Source organism: Erinaceus europaeus, chromosome 12 (genome assembly GCF_950295315.1).
Source record: "Erinaceus europaeus chromosome 12, mEriEur2.1, whole genome shotgun sequence".
Classification (NCBI taxonomy): Eukaryota; Metazoa; Chordata; class Mammalia; order Eulipotyphla; family Erinaceidae; genus Erinaceus; species Erinaceus europaeus.
Genome location: NC_080173.1, coordinates 96904513 through 96924582, shown reverse-complemented (window position 1 = coordinate 96924582; position 20070 = coordinate 96904513). Strand labels below are relative to the sequence as shown.

Below are 20070 nucleotides of genomic sequence, written 5' to 3'. Positions count from 1 at the left end.
GTGCTGTGCTCAGCTCAAGCCCTATGACCTTATGCACACCAAAGCGTCAAGTCTGGTTTTATTCAATATTTGTATTATTTCCGTGTTCATATAATAGAACAAGTATATGCTTGTTTTCTTTATCATTCCTTCAATTAGCATTTTATTTCTGCTTTTGAAATTGTTTTCTTAGGACATATCTTAAGGTCAAAGATTATGAACATTATTCAAAATTATTTTCACTTTTTTTCCTATAAAGTCAAGTAATTTTCCAAAGAATTATTGATTTGCCCTTACACCAGCTACAAATTAGTGAGATTGGATGAATTTATTGGTGGTTCAGCTTATAACTTGTCTTTTATGCTACTGGGTTTTTCTCTAGAGAAGGTCTGAGAACTAATACTGATTAATTGGATTCTGCTTTTGCTGCTTACTCGATCCTAGATCCTAATGGCATTCTCAGTGGTTTATAAAATGAGGATATTAATACCTACTGAGGAAGCTTGTAACAAAGGCTTAAGGAAATAATGCATGTAAATACTTTATCTGGTCTTTGACATAAACCTTTGTAGAGGCATTTTTGTTTTGAAGTCCTCATTGCAACATTACAGATATTGTACAGATTTGGGGGTCTGGGAAATCAGATTATTTTCAATAGAATTAACTCTTAACACAGGTTTTTTTGAATACCCTATCATGTAAGGATTACCTTGAGTTTGATCAGTTTCAGGAAGCTGCCAGTGAGGGGACGGCGCCCCCAGAGGATGTCTTTAAGAAGCCCCTGCCTCCCACTGTGAAGAAGGAAGAAAGTCCTCCGCCAGTAAGGCCATGGCCGGGGCTGGGCTGTTTCTGGGTGGGAAAGGGAGGGGCACAAAGACTGGCGGCTCCGTCTGGGTGGGAAAGGGAGGGGCACAAAGACTGAGGCTCAGTCTGGATGGGAAAGGAAGGGGCACAAAGACTGAGGCTCAGTCTGGATGGGAAAGGGAGGGGCACAAAGACTGGCGGCTCAGTCTGGATGGGAAAGGGAGGGGCACAAAGACTGAGGGTCAGTCTGGATGGGAAAGGAAGGGGCACAAAGACTGAGGCTCAGTCTGGATGGGAAAGGAAGGGGCACAAAGACTGAGGCTCAGTCTGGATGGGAAAGGGAGGGCCACAAAGACTGGCGGCTCAGTCTGGATGGGAAAGGGAGGGGCACAAAGACTGGCGGCTCCGTCTGGGTGGGAAAGGAAGGGGCACAAAGACTGAGGCTCAGTCTGGATGGGAAAGGAAGGGGCACAAAGACTGAGGCTCAGTCTGGATGGGAAAGGGAGGGGCACAAAGACTGGCGGCTCCGTCTGGGTGGGAAAGGGAGGGGCACAAAGACTGAGGCTCAGTCTGGATGGGAAAGGGAGGGGCACAAAGACTGGCGGCTCAGTCTGGATGGGAAAGGGAGGGGCACAAAGACTGGCGGCTCAGTCTGGGTGGGAAAGGGAGGGGCACAAAGACTGAGGCTCAGTCTGGATGGGAAAGGGAGGGGCACAAAGACTGGCGGCTCAGTCTGGATGGGAAAGGAAGGGGCACAAAGACTGATGGCTCAGTCTGGGTGGGAAAGGAAGTACAAAGACTGACGGCTCAGTCTGGATGGGAAAGGAAGTACAAAGACTGACGGCTCAGTCTGGATGGGAAAGGAAGTACAAAGACTGACGGCTCAGTCTGGATGGGAAAGGAAGTACAAAGACTGACGGCTCAGTCTGGATGGGAAAGGAAGTACAAAGACTGATGGCTCAGTCTGGATGGGAAAGGAAGTACAAAGACTGGCGGCTCAGTCTGGATGGGAAAGGAAGTACAAAGACTGATGGCTCAGTCTGGATGGGAAAGGAAGGGGCACAAAGACTGGCGGCTCAGTCTGGATGGGAAAGGGAGGGGCACAAAGACTGGCGGCTCCCTCTGGATGGGAAAGGGAGGGGCACAAAGACTGGCGGCTCAGTCTGGATGGGAAAGGAAGGGGCACAAAGACTGGCGGCTCAGTCTGGATGGGAAAGGAAGGGGCACAAAGACTGAGGCTCAGTCTGGATGGGAAAGGGAGGGGCACAAAGACTGGCGGCTCAGTCTGGATGGGAAAGGGAGGGGCACAAAGACTGAGGCTCAGTCTGGATGGGAAAGGGAGGGGCACAAAGACTGGCGGCTCAGTCTGGATGGGAAAGGGAGGGGCACAAAGACTGAGGCTCAGTCTGGATGGGAAAGGGAGGGGCACAAAGACTGGCGGCTCAGTCTGGGTGGGAAAGGGAGGGGCACAAAGACTGGCGGCTCAGTCTGGATGGGAAAGGAAGGGGCACAAAGACTGAGGCTCAGTCTGGATGGGAAAGGGAGGGGCACAAAGACTGGCGGCTCAGTCTGGATGGGAAAGGGAGGGGCACAAAGACTGAGGCTCAGTCTGGATGGGAAAGGGAGGGGCACAAAGACTGGCGGCTCAGTCTGGATGGGAAAGGGAGGGGCACAAAGACTGAGGCTCAGTCTGGATGGGAAAGGGAGGGGCACAAAGACTGGCGGCTCAGTCTGGATGGGAAAGGAAGGGGCACAAAGACTGATGGCTCAGTCTGGGTGGGAAAGGAAGTACAAAGACTGATGGCTCAGTCTGGATGGGAAAGGAAGTACAAAGACTGACGGCTCAGTCTGGATGGGAAAGGAAGTACAAAGACTGATGGCTCAGTCTGGATGGGAAAGGAAGTACAAAGACTGGCGGCTCAGTCTGGATGGGAAAGGAAGTACAAAGACTGATGGCTCAGTCTGGATGGGAAAGGAAGGGGCACAAAGACTGGCGGCTCAGTCTGGATGGGAAAGGGAGGGGCACAAAGACTGAGGCTCAGTCTGGATGGGAAAGGGAGGGGCACAAAGACTGGCGGCTCAGTCTGGATGGGAAAGGGAGGGGCACAAAGACTGAGGCTCAGTCTGGATGGGAAAGGGAGGGGCACAAAGACTGGCGGCTCAGTCTGGATGGGAAAGGGAGGGGCACAAAGACTGGCGGCTCAGTCTGGGTGGGAAAGGGAGGGGCACAAAGACTGAGGCTCAGTCTGGATGGGAAAGGGAGGGGCACAAAGACTGGCGGCTCAGTCTGGATGGGAAAGGAAGGGGCACAAAGACTGATGGCTCAGTCTGGGTGGGAAAGGAAGTACAAAGACTGACGGCTCAGTCTGGATGGGAAAGGAAGTACAAAGACTGACGGCTCAGTCTGGATGGGAAAGGAAGTACAAAGACTGACGGCTCAGTCTGGATGGGAAAGGAAGTACAAAGACTGACGGCTCAGTCTGGATGGGAAAGGAAGTACAAAGACTGATGGCTCAGTCTGGATGGGAAAGGAAGTACAAAGACTGGCGGCTCAGTCTGGATGGGAAAGGAAGTACAAAGACTGATGGCTCAGTCTGGATGGGAAAGGAAGGGGCACAAAGACTGGCGGCTCAGTCTGGATGGGAAAGGGAGGGGCACAAAGACTGGCGGCTCCCTCTGGATGGGAAAGGGAGGGGCACAAAGACTGGCGGCTCAGTCTGGATGGGAAAGGAAGGGGCACAAAGACTGGCGGCTCAGTCTGGATGGGAAAGGAAGGGGCACAAAGACTGAGGCTCAGTCTGGATGGGAAAGGGAGGGGCACAAAGACTGGCGGCTCAGTCTGGATGGGAAAGGGAGGGGCACAAAGACTGAGGCTCAGTCTGGATGGGAAAGGGAGGGGCACAAAGACTGCCGGCTCAGTCTGGATGGGAAAGGGAGGGGCACAAAGACTGAGGCTCAGTCTGGATGGGAAAGGGAGGGGCACAAAGACTGGCGGCTCAGTCTGGGTGGGAAAGGGAGGGGCACAAAGACTGGCGGCTCAGTCTGGATGGGAAAGGAAGGGGCACAAAGACTGAGGCTCAGTCTGGATGGGAAAGGGAGGGGCACAAAGACTGGCGGCTCAGTCTGGATGGGAAAGGGAGGGGCACAAAGACTGAGGCTCAGTCTGGATGGGAAAGGGAGGGGCACAAAGACTGGCGGCTCAGTCTGGATGGGAAAGGGAGGGGCACAAAGACTGAGGCTCAGTCTGGATGGGAAAGGGAGGGGCACAAAGACTGGCGGCTCAGTCTGGATGGGAAAGGAAGGGGCACAAAGACTGATGGCTCAGTCTGGGTGGGAAAGGAAGTACAAAGACTGATGGCTCAGTCTGGATGGGAAAGGAAGTACAAAGACTGACGGCTCAGTCTGGATGGGAAAGGAAGTACAAAGACTGATGGCTCAGTCTGGATGGGAAAGGAAGTACAAAGACTGGCGGCTCAGTCTGGATGGGAAAGGAAGTACAAAGACTGATGGCTCAGTCTGGATGGGAAAGGAAGGGGCACAAAGACTGGCGGCTCAGTCTGGATGGGAAAGGGAGGGGCACAAAGACTGGCGGCTCCGTCTGGGTGGGAAAGGGAGGGGCACAAAGACTGAGGCTCAGTCTGGGTGGGAAAGGGAGGGGCACAAAGACTGGCGGCTCCGTCTGGATGGGAAAGGAAGTACAAAGACTGGCGGCTCAGTCTGGATGGGAAAGGGAGGGGCACAAAGACTGGCGGCTCCGTCTGGGTGGGAAAGGAAGTACAAAGACTGACGGCTCAGTCTGGATGGGAAAGGAAGTGCAAAGACTGGCGGCTCAGTCTGGATGGGAAAGGAAGTGCAAAGACTGGCGGCTCAGTCTGGATGGGAAAGGAAGTACAAAGACTGGCGGCTCAGTCTGGGTGGGAAAGGAAGTACAAAGACTGGCGGCTCAGTCTGGATGGGAAAGGAAGTACAAAGACTGGCGGCTCAGTCTGGATGGGAAAGGAAGTACAAAGACTGGCGGCTCAGTCTGGATGGGAAAGGAAGTACAAAGACTGATGGCTCAGTCTGGATGGGAAAGGAAGTACAAAGACTGATGGCTCAGTTTGGAGTTGATTCTTTAGCTCACTCATGTCTCAGAAACAAAGACAACTTTTTTTTTTCCTTCTTCTTTCCCTAATAGAGACAGAGAAGGCAGAAAGAGAAAATGAGAGACCACAGCATATGACAGACTGTGGCTCTGTCTCATAAGTAAATATTTCGTATTTACTAGAGAGAACTGGAGCATCACTTTGGCACATGCAATGTCAGGAGTCAAACGTGGAACTTCATGTTTTCAAGCACAACACTTTTATCCATTGTGCTATCTACCCCACCCCCACTCTGCCATTTTATGAGGTGCTAAAGATTGGACTTTGTATGCAACCCATGCTCTGTACTGCCGCCACTTCTGTGGATGGTATTGTAAATTTTTTATTTAGTTCCTTATGGCATCTGTCCTAGTCATGCCTTTACCTTACTTGGAATTTGAATCTGTGTCTGTCTGTTTTTCATGACCAGAATACCACTAGTCTCTTGGTGGTGCTGGGGATCAAACATGGAAGGCTAATATAATATAATAATAAACTTTTTTTGTTTCTCCATGGGTTAGGAGGGGGCATAGAACTCTAATATAATCTTAATAAAATGTATCTTTTTGTTTCTCCATGGGTGATTATCTCTTTCTCTTTGTAATATGTAACTCTTCTACTGTGTGTTAGTTCCCCATCTCTTTTCTTCACTAGTTACTTCTAATGGAACCTTTTAGGCTTATTGAAGTGAATAAGGAGCAAAGTCCATCTCAAGCCTTGTTATTTTCATCTGGAAAATGAGTTGTGGTCTTGTTTTGAACCAAGTCAAACTAAAAGGCAGAACTAAAAGAGAAATGAGATGGCCAAATCAGAATACTCAGGAAATAGGTCCCAAAATATATCTGAGTGTGAAGCTAATCCCTGATTTTCTTTTCCCAGCCCAAGGTAGTAAACCCACTGATTGGCCTCCTGGGTGAATATGGAGGAGACAGTGACTATGAGGAAGAGGAGGAGGAGGAGCAGATTCCTCCTCCACAGCCCCGTACAACACAGCCTCAGCCACGAGAGGAGCTGACCAAGAAGGAGAATGAAGAGGACAAACTCACTGATTGGAATAAACTGGCTTGTCTGCTTTGCAGAAGGCAGTTTCCCAATAAAGAAGTCCTGACCAAGCACCAGCAGCTCTCAGACCTGCATAAGGTATTGCGGAGGGCCTTTCAAACCATTCTGTCATATGTGATGCCAGGAGGCTGCACTTGAAAGTGCTGTTGGTCTGGGAGGTAGCCCAGCAGATAAAGCATTGGACTGTCAAGCAGGAGGTCCTGAGTTCAATCTCCAGCAGTACATGTATCAGAGTGATGTCTAGTTCTTTCTCTCTCTCCTCCTCCTTTCTCATTAATACATAAAATATTTTTAAAAAGAAGAAGAAGAAGGAGGAGGAGGAGGAGGAGGAGAAGGAGAAAGAAAAGAAAATTCAGTGCTTTATCAACTGCACCACCTCCCAGGCCACAACTTTTTTTTTCCAAAACAATCTTTTTTTTTTTTAATAATTATTTTATTTATTTATTCCCTTTGTTGCCCTTGTTTTATTGTAGTTATTATTGTTGTCGTTGTTGGATAGGACAGAGAGAAATGGAGAGAGATGGGGAAGACAGAGAGGGGGAGAGAAAGACAGACACCTGCAGACCTGCTTCACCGCCTGTGAAGCGACTCCCCTGCAGGTGGGGAGCCGGGGTTCGAACCGGGATCCTCATGCCGGTCCTTGCACTCTGTGCCACCTGCGCTTAACCCTCTGCTCTACAGCCCGACTCCCCCAGGCCACAACTTTTAACTCTTATCATCAGTGAGCATTATGAGGGATAAAGAAGCTTTTCTGAGTGATTCTGCATTAAGACTATGCCCACTTTCAAAAACCTTTTATATATATATATAACTGGATAGAGACAGAAATTGAAAGAGGAGAGGGCGATAGACACCTGCAGCCCTGTTTCACTCGTGAAGCTTTCCCCCTGCAGGTGGGGGGACCAGGGGATTGAACCCAGGTGCACCACCACCTAGCCCCTCAAAAAATCTAGAGCATGGGGACTGGGTGGTGGCACATCTGGTTAAACGCACATATTAACAGTGCAAGGAGGAGCCGGGCCGTAGCACAGCGGGTTAAGCGCAGGTTGCACAAAGCGCAAGGACTGGCTTAAGTATCCCGGTTCGAGCCCCAGGCTCCCCACCTGCAGGGTAGTTGCTTCACAGGCAGGCGGTGAAGCGGGTCTGCAGGTGTTCATCTTTCTCTCCCCCTCTGTCTTCCCCTCCTCTCTCCATTTCTCTCTGTCCTATTCAACAACGAAAACATCTACCGGGCTAGCTTCATGGGAGAGAGACCAGGAACCCGTGACGGAGTGGGAATGCAATGCACAATGCCTTTATTGATCAGAGACCATGCTTTTTATATTTTAGAAACCGGAAATGACAAGTGGGAAAAGGAAATGGCTAGGAGAGGGAGTGGAGAAAAGAGTGTGAAGGTAGAAAGCTTCCATAGCAGCTGTTGAAGGTTCTAACCAATGGAATTAACCAATACCCTGCAGGCAGGGCGGGTCTCAGGCAAAACAGTGATTATGTAAATAGATCACACTATCAGCAGTGGAGCAGGGGGGAGCTAGTTTAATGCCCAACAAATATCAATAATAATAACTACAACAACAAAACAACAAGGGCAACAAAAGGAAATAAATGAATGTTTTAAAAAAAAAACAAAACTAAGTGCAAGGATCTGGGTTCCAGCCCCTGCTGCCCACATGCAGAGAGAGACAGACCAGAACACTGCTCAGTTCTGGTTTATGGTGATTTATGGTGGTGCTGGGGATTGAACCTGGAACCTCAGAGCCTCAGACATGAAGATCTTTTGCATAGGGGGCCGGGCGGTAGCGCAGCAGGTTAAGTGCACATGGCATGAAGTGCAAGGACCTGTGTAAGGATCCCGGTTCAAGCCCCTGGTTTCCCACCTACAGAGGAGTCACTTCATAAGCGGTGAAGCAGGTCTGCAGATGTCTGTCTGTCTCTCCCCCTCTCTGTCTCCCCTCCTCTCTCCATTTCTCTCTGTCCTATCCAACAATGACGACATCAGTAACAACAAAAACAACAAAGGCAACAAAAGGGAAAATAAAAATAAATATGTATTTTAAAAATTTTTAACATTTAAAAAAGAAGATCTTTTGCATAATCACTATGCTGTCTCTACAGCTCTTAAGTCTCTTGTTTATGCCTAGGGACAGCCTGTAGTGGAGCCATACCTAGTGGGTATAGAACTCTCAGAACAGTCTGTCTATCCTTCCAGGACTGTGGGCTTCCATTTCATGTTTTTCTGGGGTCTTGAAAGAGTGAACAGTATCTGAAAATGGTGGGTGGTGGCAGTGGTTGGCAAAGCCTGTGAGCATGTGCGGATCTCTCCACTGGTGTGCTCATTTCCGCTCCCATCATTTTTCCTTTGGGTTGAGATATACACCAGATTTGCATTTTCTACGTCTTTGGAAAACTAGAATGGAGTTCTCTCTCGTGCCTTAACACATAAGTAGTAATCTCTGCATTAAAACTGCGCCTCCATTGGTAAACCTAAAGCTGTGGATGCTTATCTGCAGGGGTTGACCACGGAAGGGAGTAGTGATTGGGAGAAACCTAGAGAGCTCTTTAGGACCACTTTTTCTAGACCTCTAGCCATAAGGCTTCTCTTCCTTCTCAGCAAAACCTGGAAATCCATCGGAAGATAAAGCAGTCTGAGCAGGAGCTAGCCTACCTGGAGAGGAGAGAACGGGAGGTAAGCTTGGCCGCCACTTATTCCTTGGCCCAGTCTTTTTGCTGTCTGTTGTAGAACTTGTAGCATGTGCTGATCCCTCCTTACAAGAGGACAGAACAGAGACCCTAGAAGATGGCATACACATTTTAAAAACTCAATCCAACTACATTAAAGTGATTTTTTTTTTTAATTATCTTTTTTGTTGGATAGAGACAGCCAGAAATTGAGGGGGAGAGGAGATAGAAAGGAGTAGATAGACACTTGCAGACCGGCTTCACCAATTGTGAAGCTTTCCCTCTGCAGGTAGAGTCCAGGGGCTTAAACCCAGGTCCTTGTGCATTATAACGTACACTCAACCAGGTGTTCCACCACCTGGTCCCAAGTGAAAATATATATATAATTTCTTTATTGGGGGATTGATGTTTTACAGTCGACAGTAAATACAATGTTTGTACATGAATAACATTTTCTCATTCCACATAACAATAGAACCCCCACTAGGTCCTCTGCCAAGTGAATATACTTTATAAATTATACCTCACTTAAGTTTTTTCAGTCTCTAAGGAGGTCAGATAAGTAGTGTTGCTCTTTCTTGCCTTTGAAAGTTGGTGAAGAGGAATGAGTGTCGGACAGGGAAGAAATAGCTTAGTGTAAGAGCTTAATGGATTTGCGAGCTCTGCCACATGGTTAGTCAGCTCTTGAGTGACACAGCTATGGAGGCCTGTGGCAAGCACTTCCTCACAAGAGCTGTACCAGTATATTCCCAGCTACGCTAGTCAGATATCATTGCTTCTGCTTTGCAAGCCTCCACTTGCCAAGAAGAGTGTGTGAAGAAGTTAGAGACTGTAGGAGTTACCAGTCGAACTCCCTTCACATCAGAAGATCTAGAAGTAAGTGAGACTTCCCCAGCCCCAACCACCCCAAGTGGGAATCACAGGTCTGTTCATCTTCTTACTAACAGGGAAGGTTTAAAGAAAGAGGAAATGATCGCAGGGACTCTCCAGAAAGGAAACGAAGTAAATACTCCAGGGAAGCTGACAGGTAAGCCAGGCGTTCCACGCAGCCCAGACTTGAAGGCCGACTGGAGGGCCGCCTCTAACTCTCCACCTGTGCTGCTGCTGCTGCTTTTCTTCCTCCCAGAGAGCAAAGGCATCCGGAGCAGGTTCTTCCCAGCTTCCTTGAGTGTGCAGTTTACCCCAGCCTTTTGACCACCTGCATTTATAGATAATGTGTGTTGCTTGCATCTAAGGTGGACTGCTTTAACTGATCAGAGGTTCTCCTCCTCCATCTTCCCATCCCTCCTCAATCCCTCTCTGTACTGTCAGATAAAAATCAATTAAAAATAATAATACTAAACATTTATTTGCAGCCCAAGAGAGGTGGCGCAGTGGATAGGTGGCGCCTTGGAACTCTGAAGCAGGAGGTCCTGAGTTAGGTCCCCAGCACCACATGCCAGAGTGATCCTCTGGTGTGCTCTCTCACTCTCTCTCTCTCTCTCTCCCTCCTTTTCACCCCCTCATAAATAAAAGGAAGGGGGGGTTATCTAGAGCATCACTCTAGCATGTCAGGGATCAAACTTGGAGCCTCATATTTTCTTGTCTGACTCTTTACCTACTTGGCTGACTCCTAGAATGCTGCACTTGAGAAGGTTTAAGTAGCTTGATGGGTACTGGAGTGTGTGTGTGTGTGTGTGTGTGTGTGTGTGTGTGTGTATACCAGAGCACCTCTTAACTCTGGTTTATGGTAGGGCTTGAGATTGAACCTGGGCCCTCATAGCCTCAGGAGTGAATATTATTTTCTTAACAAATACACTATTTCCCCAGCCCTGGGTCCTTTTTATTTATTTATTTATTATTTTGTAATAATTTGTGTTTATTAAATTATGATGGAGACAGATTAGGAGAGAAAAAGAATTGCCGGTAGGTGGGGCGGCCAGGGGCTTGAGCTTGGGTCCTTGAGCTCGGTAATTTGTACAATTTACTAGTTGTCATTCATCTGTGTATTATTTCTAGGACTTGGGAGATAGTGCAGTGGATAAAGCTTGATATCCTAAATTCTGTCCCTGACATACATGTGTCAGAGTAATAAATATTTAAAAAATAAAAAGTAAATGAATCAATTTTTACCAGAACTGCTCAACTCTGGAATATGGTAGTGTGGAGATTGAACTTGGGACTTTGGAGCCTCAGTCATGAAAGTTTTTTGCATAGCCATTATGCTGTCTCTCCCATTTTGCTAAGTGACAGGAAATGAAGCTGAACTAACAGATGAAATACATATTCTTTGAGTGCCAGGAAACTGATATAATTCCAGTAACCAGGAAGACCCAGCTTTCAGCCGCCAGTACTACATGCGTAACACCAAGGGAGATTTCATCAACAGTGCTGCAGAATGATTCTATGGTGTCTCCTCTCTCTCTCTCTTTCAAGTTTTTTTTTTTTTTTTTTTTTTTTTTTCCTTTTTGACCGGAGCACTGCTTAGCTCTGGCTTTCGGTGGTGTGGTGGGGTTGAACCTGGAACTTTGGAGCCTCTGGGATGAGAGTCTTACCTATCTGCACTGCTTCTCCTTACTCTTGCTCTCTTCCTGTCTCTCTCTGTATGTCTGAAACTAACAACAAAAAAAAGAAGAATCTTCTGGGAGCAGTGAAATAGTGCAGGTGTGAGACTCTGATGGGAAATAAGGAAAAAGAAAGAGCAGTGGACTTGTTTTAGGTAGTGGTAGATTATGAAATTATTTTATTAAATTTTCAAAAATTATTTATGTTCCCATTTGTTGCCCTTGATTTTTTTTAAGTTGTTATTGTGGTTATTATTATTATTGTTGTTGATGATGTCCTTGTTGTTGGATAGGACAGAGAAATGGAGAGAGGAGGGGAAGACGGGGGGAGAAAAACACAGACACCTGCAGACCTGCTGTGCCGCCTGTGAAGCGAGAGAGAGAGAGAGAGAGAGGAGAGACACCTGCAGCACTGCTCATGAAGCTTGCCCCCAACCCCCAGCCCACTCCAACTTAGGGACTAGGACCTTAAACCCAGTTCCTCTCACCTTGTTAAATGTTTACTCTGCTGGGTGATCTCTGAAAGCTTTCATGAAAAATAAATTGTGTTTGTGTGTGTGTGTGTGTGTGTGTGTGTGTGTGTGTGTGTAAAATAATTTCTTTTTTTTTTTAATATTCCCTTTTGTTGACCTTGTTTTATTGTTGTAGTTATTGTTGTTGATGATGTCCTTGTTGTTGGATAGGACAGAGAGAAATGGAGAGAGGAGGGGGGAAGACAGAGAGGGGGAGAGAGCGATAGACACCAGCAGACCTGCTTCACCGCCTGTGAAGCGACTCCCCTGCAGGTGGGGAGCCGGGGGCTCGAACCAGGATCCTTACTTGTCAGTCCTTGCACTTTGCGCCACGTGCACTTAACCCGCTGCGCCACCGCCCGACTCCTGAAACATAAATTCTTACTATATACAGTAACTGATGTCTTTATCCTGCTCTGTTTATAGCTTTTTTAAAAAGCCAAGGTAGGGACTAGCAAAATAGCTTACTTGGATACTGTACTGCTTTGCTATGTACAAGACATAGGTCCAAGTTTGACCCTCACCACATTGAATAGTTTCAGTGTTATTTTATTATTTTTTAAAATTAATACAGTTTGATATCTAGTAGAGTAGGATAAAGGTGAAGATGAGGAAGATAGTCCTGATTCAGTTGAGCTGAGTACAGAGAGAGATCTTGCTCTAGTCTAACCACGTTCTGCTAGCTCTGACCCTTTCTAGTTTTCTTTCCCGTTACTCATACTTGTCTTGTGCTGCCGTCTGTTCTCCAGGACTCTGTCCTCAGACTCCTTTATTCTCTCTGTTCTACCTCTTGATTTGGGACTACTAAGATATCTAAGTTCTTAGCCATCACTAAGAAGGTCTTTTTGTTTTTGTTTTTTTCTTTTTTCTAACCAGAGCACTACTCAGCTCTGGTTATGGTGCTGGGGATTGAACCTGGGACTTTGGTGCCTTAGACGTGAAAGTTGTTTTTCCATCACCATTAAGCTGTCTCCTTCAGCCTGAGGCTAACAGTTCTGTGATTCCATTCCCAGTCAGTTTTGTTTTCTGAGCTCTGCCTATTTCCATTGACCTCCAGGGCATGCCCTCTCCCCTCCTAAATATACTCGGCTCCTCATGGTGAGTGCACTCAGGCTCCCCTCTAGTGAAGGCCTGCTAAGCCTCCCACAGTCCTGTTTCAGGCAGTGGTGTCCAGCATCACCACCTACTTGTTCTCACCCAGTTTTCCTTCTTTATCTACTACATCTCTTTAGTAACTGTTTTCCTAATTAAGCATTGCTTCCTGTCTTACCATACCACCAAATTGAACTTGTTTTTATTTTACTTTATTTTATTTATTTATTCCCTTTTGTTGCCCTTGTTGTTTTATTGTTGTAGTTATTATTGTTGTTATTGATCTCGTCGTTGTTAGATAGGACAGAGAGAAATGGAGAGAGGAGGAGAAGACAGACAGGGGGAGAGAAAGACAGACACCTGCAGACTTGCTTCACTGCCTGCAGGTGGGGAGCCGGGGGCTCAAACCGGGATCCTTGTGCCAGTCCTTGCACTTCACACCATGTGCGCTTAATCCACTGTGCTGCCACCCGACCCCCCAAATTGATCTTCTATTTGTGCACATCAGTCACCAGTCACCATTTACTACCCCATCGCCAAAACAACCTTTGCAAATAGAAATTTGCTCCTAGGGGCTGAGTAGTGGCGCACCTGGTTGAGCACACACATTACAGTGCACAAGGACCCAGGTTGAAGCCCCTGGTCCCCACCTGCAGGGAGAAGTAGTGCTGCAGGTGTCTCTCTCACCCCCTCTCTATCTCCTTCCCTCTCAGCTTCTCTCTGTCTCTATCATACATATTTTTTCTGCCTCTATAGAGGTTTCTCAGTTGATAGACTGCAGGATTTACTCTGGTCTTTCTTATAATAAAATAAATGAAAATCTAAAAGAAAAAAAATGAAAGAAATCAGATACCTATAACTTGCCTTTTTGTGAAAATATACCTTCCCTAGAGAGAGGCCTGAGCTCCCAAGTTTCTGACCTAAAGAAGCAAGCACTGGACCACTGAGGTAGCTAAGTCTGTCAGAGCACCAACTTGCATGCCTGAGGCCCATCAACACCTTATGCCAAAGCTAAGAGATGTTCTTTCGCTTTCCCTCCTCTCATTCTCTCTTCCTCACAAAAGTGATAGTGTCTAAGTCTGTCTGCTTCTTTTTTTAGTGATCATAAAGCTGTCGATAAAGAAAGTATGGACAATAGCAACAAAGGAGGCGGTGTCCAGCAGGCCGCCGGCTGGAGGAAAGGGACAGGTCTTGGATGTGGCCATCCTGGATTGGCTTCAGCAGAGGAGGTGAAATGGTTTCCATCTTGTTGGGGTGACATGAGTCTGCAATATATTGATTTTTTTTTTTTTTTTTTTTCCCCACTGCTGATGGAGCGCACGGTGGCTGAGGAGTCTGTAGCTCTTGACTTATCAGATAGTTTGAGAGTGAAGAATTGACTTAAAGAATAAGGTCAGGCAGCCAGAAATGAAAGGTGTACCAGTATCTCTGAGTGATAGATCATTCGAGGTCTTACTTTGATGGCTAAAATTTGAGTATGAAGTCAATCCTGGTTCTCAGGAAGGCGAGAGAGAGCAAGGGATAAAGGGAACACTGTCCATCTCTGTGGCTTTAGTTCCCATCTGAAAATGCCAATTTTAGGAGATGAACTTCTCTTTCCCACAGAAGCTTTCTTTCTCTTTTCTTTTTAACCAGAGCTCTAGTTACTTCCGGCTTACGGTGGTGCTGGAAATCAAACCTGGGTCTTTGAGCTTCAGGCACCAGAGTCTTTTGCATAGCTATTAGCTGTCTCTCCCTCCCGCAACAGAATCTTGTATCTCTGCTGTTGAATACTACACCTTTGAAATCGTGGTCTATCTTACTCATATCTTGAGTGCTTATTTTCTTTTTTCTTTTTGCCAGAGCACTACTCAGCTCTGACTTACGGTGGTAAGGGGGATTGAACCTGGGACTTTGGAGCCTCGGGGATGAGAGTCTCTTTGTATCACCATTATGCTATTTTTTATACTTTTTTTTTTTTTTTTTTTAAGAGATAGAGTCCAGAGCACTACTTAGTTCTGGCATACAGAGGTGCTGGGAATTGAACCTGGGACCTCCGAGCCTCGGGCATCAAAGTGTTTTTGCATTACCATGTACTGTCTTTCCAGTCCTGGTGTTTACCTAATAATTAAACATCCCAGGGGAGTGGGAGATAACTCACCCAGTAGAGCATATGCCTCTCCATGCTTGGAGGCTCAGACTTGCTCCACCGCCACCTGTGAACACCTGGCGCCGAGGGAGCTCTGCAGCTGGGGGGCCATGCTGGGACGCTGTCCTCCCTTTCTCTCCTTCTTATGCTCTTTCTCTTCATCGCGCCCCCTCCCCCCAGCACTGTTCAGGTGGTACAGAGGATTGAACCTGGGACTTTATTTTTTGTATGTATTTATTTATTTTCTCTTTTGTTGCCCTTGTTTCTCATTGTTGTTGTAGTTGTTATTGTTGATGTCGTCGCTGTTAGGACAGAGAGAAATGGAGAGAGGAGGGGGAGAGAAACACACCTGCAGACCTGCTTCATCACCTGGGAAGCGACTCCCCTGCAGATGGGGAGTCGGGGGCTCGAACCAGGATCCTTACACTGGTCCTTGCACTTTGCGCCACCTGCACTTAACCCACTGCGCTACCGCCCGACTCCCTGAACCTGGGACTTTAAAGCCTCAGGCATGGGAGTCTATATAACCACCCCAAATGACTGGCTTTTTTTGTTTTTTTCTTCCTTCCTTCTCTTTTCGGTGTGTGTGTATGTGTTAATATTGATTTGTAAAATTAAAATGGGAGTAGAATTCAACACTGTTCCCACCACCAGAGTTCTGTATCTCCATCCCCGTCCAATGGAAAATGTAATCATTCTCGACAGATCACAAATAATGAGCAGGAGGGGGGGCATATATATATCCCATTTTTATTCACTTCTAAGGGCCTACCTTGACTTTCTCTTTGCCTATTACTACTTCCAAATGTTCTTTTTCCTCTCTTTGATCGGTGAAATAGTGCCTGACTTGTGATGGTGTTTTCCAGATGCTCTTCCCTTTCAGTGATGGTATAAACACAAAGACTCCTGGTGACAGATGTTATGAGTCCTGGTGGAGTTAGGGTTCAGAGCCTCTTGGTCATATTCCCCTATCATTTTCACCCCTCTTTGGGCTTATGGACCAGAATTCTTTTTGGGGTACAGAAGGTGGGAGTTCTAGCTACTGATTGCTTCTCTGCTTCCTTCTCTCTTTCTTTCCTTTTTTCTTTCCTTCCTTCCTTCCTTTCTTTTTTTCTTTCTTTACCAGAGCACTGCTCAGCTCTGGCTTGTGGTGTGGGGGATTGAACCTGAGACTTTGGAGCCTTGGAGCCTCAGGTATGAGAGTCTCTTTGCATAACCATTATGCTGACTCCCGCCCCTTCTCTATTTCTTGACTCCTGCGAAAACAGTGATAAAATCAGTCAGGAATAGTGGTGTCGCGTGTGCGGCTTTTGCACTGCAGTGACTGATGAGAGAAACATTCCTCCAACTCTGATGCCACGCTACTTACTGGCGTAGACATGCTTGCGTTCAGAGTCTAGCCCTGAGACTAACTCATTCATGGAGCTTCTTCCTTATCTTTATTTTGCAGGCTGAAGGCCTTATGAAGGGACCCAGTGTGGGAACTCCAGGAAGAACCAGCAAGAGACAGTCCAATGAGACATACCGGGATGCAGTCCGAAGAGTTATGTTTGCTCGGTATAAAGAACTTGATTAGAGGGTGGAGAGCTGTCCTGTAGGTTACGACCTCCTCCTTTCATTTGTCTCTCTTTTGTTTTGTTACTGTTCTTGCTGCTAGAACTTTTTTAAATAAACTTTTTTTCAATGTGATTTTTGTTGGTATATTTTTCTCCTGTAAATCGGTAGCAGTGGGACTGGTAGGTGGGAGAGAATACTTTGGCTTGAGTCCTTCTGAGATGACACTAAACTATTTTCCAAATCTGAAATAGGAAAATGGGGTCTTGTTTGTTTTCATTTGTTAACAAGAGAGGCTAAACATATTTCCCTGAGTAGCTTTCCCTAAGGCCCCCCCCCCTTTAATTTTCCCATTGTTACAAGGAAGAGGGACAGAATGAGAACTTTATGTATTTATTAACTTTTTTTAAATGTTTTTGTTTATTATTGGATAGAGACAGAAATTGAGAGGGGAAGGGGAAAATAGAGGGGGAGAGACAGAGATACACCTGCAGCCCTACTACACCGCATGTGAAGTTTTCCCCCTGCAGGTGGGGCCCCGGGGCTTGAACCTGGGTCCTTGCACACTATAATTTCCATGATCAACCAGGTGTACCACTGCCTGGTCCCCTATTTATTTATTTTCTAAGGTGTGTATATTTAATGCTGGTAGAATAGCTCACCGGTTCAAGCCTGGCCACTACCACACTGAAGGAAACTTTGGTGCTGTGATATCTATCTCTCTCCCCTGTCTGTCTCTCTATGTTTTAAAAGTATATATTGGGAATATATATGTATATGTATATATTGGGGCCAGATGATAGCACATCTGGTTGAGCACACGTTAAAATGTGCAAGGACCAACCGGTCCCTGTTGGGCAGTACAGTACCCCAGCTTCTGCCAGCTTCTCCCTGCTTAAACGCAGTCTATTTACATAACCACTGTTACCTAAGAACCACCCTGCCTGCAGGGCATTGGTTTAATCCCCACTGTTTTTAACTCTCCTTTTGCTCCGCCCCCTCGCCTAGTCATACCCTGTTTTTCCACCACTCTCTTTTCACTCCACCCTCTCTATGTCACATCCTGTTTCCACCCTACTTGGCGAGTATAAATACAGCTGCTCTTCTGATAAAACACACTTGGAAGGCCAGCAGAAGTTCCTGATCCCTCTCCCATGGAGCAGCCTAGGTAGGCTCCAGTGGAGTTCTCTCCAACCCAGAGAGCACTTGCTCGGGAAGAAGCACCCTCAGGCTATCCCAGCAGGTCCCCACCTGCAGGAGGGAAGCTTCCTGATTGGTAGAGCTATGTTGCAGGTCTCTCTCTGTCTCTCTCCCTTTCTAGCACCCTTTCCCTCTCAATTTCTGGCTGTCTCTAACAAATAAATAAATATAATTGAAATGAAAAAATAGGGGCCCGGTGGTGGCGCACCTGGCTGAGCGAACGTTGCTTTGCACAAGGACACAAGTTTAAGACCCCGGTCCCCACCTACAGGGCAAAGCTTTGCAAGAGGTTAAGTAGTGTTGCAGGTGTCTCTCTGTCTCTCTCCTCTGTCACGCTCTTCCCTCTTGATTTCTGGCTGTCTATCCAATAAATAAATAAAGATAATTTAATAAATTAAATTAAGTATTTATGAAGGGCCAGGTGGTGGCTCAGCTGATTGATCACACATTGCAATGCCTAAGGATGTAGTTTCAAGCCCTCAGCCCTACTTGCAGGGGCAAAAAGTGTTGCAAGTAGTGAAGCAGTGCCGCAGGTCTCTCCCCCCCCCCCATCTGTCCTGTCAGCGTATTATGTGTCCTTAAACCATGTGCCACTGCCTGCAACTCCCCTCCCCCCAAGTTTTTATTTTTATTTTATTTTATTTTGCCTCCAGGATTATCACTATGGCTTAGTGTCAGCACTAAAATTCCACTGATCCTGGAGGCTATTTTTCCCATTTTGTTGCCCTTGTTGTGGTGCAAAGATTTTTAAAAGATATATTTAGGGAGCTACGAGCAGCAGATTGCTTTCTCTCCCCTCCCCTCCCCTCCCTTCCCCTCCCCTCCCCTCCCCTCTCCTCGATCAACTAGGAATACCAAAGGAGACCACCCGGGACCGAAACAAGACAGGACTAGAATGACCACAGGAACCCAGTAAATCACCGGTGAGTCCAAACACGCATGGCTGGTGACAGAGAGGAGAGAGGAGACTAAGGAGAGATTAAGTGACTGCTAACAGTTGAGCAGTTTATCAGTTGAGACACCACCTCCAGTCTGCTCCACCAACAAGGGGACAGCTTAAGGGAGGAGAGGACTCCCCAGAGACTCGCCAAGTGCAACTCTGAGTCTCCATTGCTACTACCCTCAGAATCTGGAGCAGCGACAGGGAGGGACACCAGGGGACAGAGATCTAACCAGGAAACTCAGGAGAAGACCTAATACCTCGGTGGCATAACTGAGGGGCTGTGAAAGTCTCTTTGCATAACCACTGGATTATCTCTGCCACACCCTGCTTTATCTCTTGGTCAGGAGTCAGTGATTAAGCTAAAAGCCTATTGATAGTTTAAAAGCCCTCAGGCTCCCATAGCCTACAGGGAAGAAAAAAAAAAAGGCTTTTAAACCACTGAGCTCCAACTCAGGGATTGAAATAACTGTTAACTTCCACCACTGTGAACCCTTTAATTAACTTACTTAGACACAAGTCAATCCAGGCAATAGTGATCAAGAATTTGAAAAGTACTGATAAAGGGAACTCATAACATAATATATAAAATGGTTAAAACAACAAGAAAAAATATTGGAGACTCGAACTAGAACAAGAGTCCAGCTAAAAGTCCTCCAGAGGGTGAAGCACAAAACAACGAGTTCGACATCCAAACATTAGCTAAGGAAATAATAACAAGAGTGAGTAAAGAATTAGAAAAAATTGTAATCAGAAATACAGGAACAACAAATGAGAATATGGAAGAAAATACTAATTATCTCATGGTTATTAGAGAGCTGAAAGCTGAAATCACTGAGCTAAGAATGCAACTAGCTGAACAAACTAAAACAGTATCAGAGCAGGGCAACAAAATAGATGAACTCCAGAAAACAGTAGAGGGCAGAGAGAATAGAATCAATGAGGCTGAAGACAGAATTAGCAAGATTGAGGATGAATTAGAGACAACTAAAAAAGAAGTAAGAGATCTCAAAAAGAGATTAAGAGATGCTGAAAACAACAACAGAGTCCTATGGGATGACTTCAAAAGAAACAATATACGCATTATTGGCATACCAGAGGAAGAAAGAGAAGAAGAGGAAGAAAGCACTTTCCAGGCCATAATAGCTGAAAACTTCCCTAGTCTAGACAACATCAAAGACATAAAGATTCGAGAAAGCCCAGAGGATCCCAAACAGAATTAATCCAGACCTAAAGACACCAAGACATATCATACTTAGAATGGAAAGGAATAAGGATAAAGAAAGGATCCTCAAGGCTGCAAGAGAAAAAACAAAAGAGTCACCTACAGAGGAAAACCCATAAGATTAGCAGCAGACTTCTCCACACAAACACTACAGGCCAGAAGAGAATGGCAAGATATCTATCGAGTGCTCAATGAGAAAGGCTTTCAGCCAAGAACACTATATCCTGCTAG

The 20070-nt window shown here is 46.4% G+C and overlaps 1 protein-coding gene across 10 annotated transcripts in view; it reads left to right on the top strand.

Moving 5' to 3' along the window:
* The window catches only part of RBM6 (RNA binding motif protein 6), a 105561-nt gene extending 88952 nt beyond the window's left edge, over window positions 1–16609 (top strand). For 8 of the 10 annotated variants that reach the window (XM_060204712.1, XM_060204717.1, XM_060204718.1 and 5 more), the window contains 6 exons: window positions 704–799; window positions 5787–6047; window positions 8578–8652; window positions 9593–9672; window positions 13892–14021; window positions 16371–16609. In XM_060204712.1, the coding sequence (XP_060060695.1) occupies window positions 704–799; window positions 5787–6047; window positions 8578–8652; window positions 9593–9672; window positions 13892–14021; window positions 16371–16496 (768 nt within the window). In that variant the 3' untranslated portion in view covers window positions 16497–16609. The remainder of the gene's footprint in view (window positions 1–703; window positions 800–5786; window positions 6048–8577; window positions 8653–9592; window positions 9673–13891; window positions 14022–16370) is intronic. The other 2 variants (XM_060204713.1, XM_016190070.2) reach the window with 2 other exon arrangements.
* The last annotated feature ends 3461 nt before the right edge of the window (window positions 16610–20070 follow it).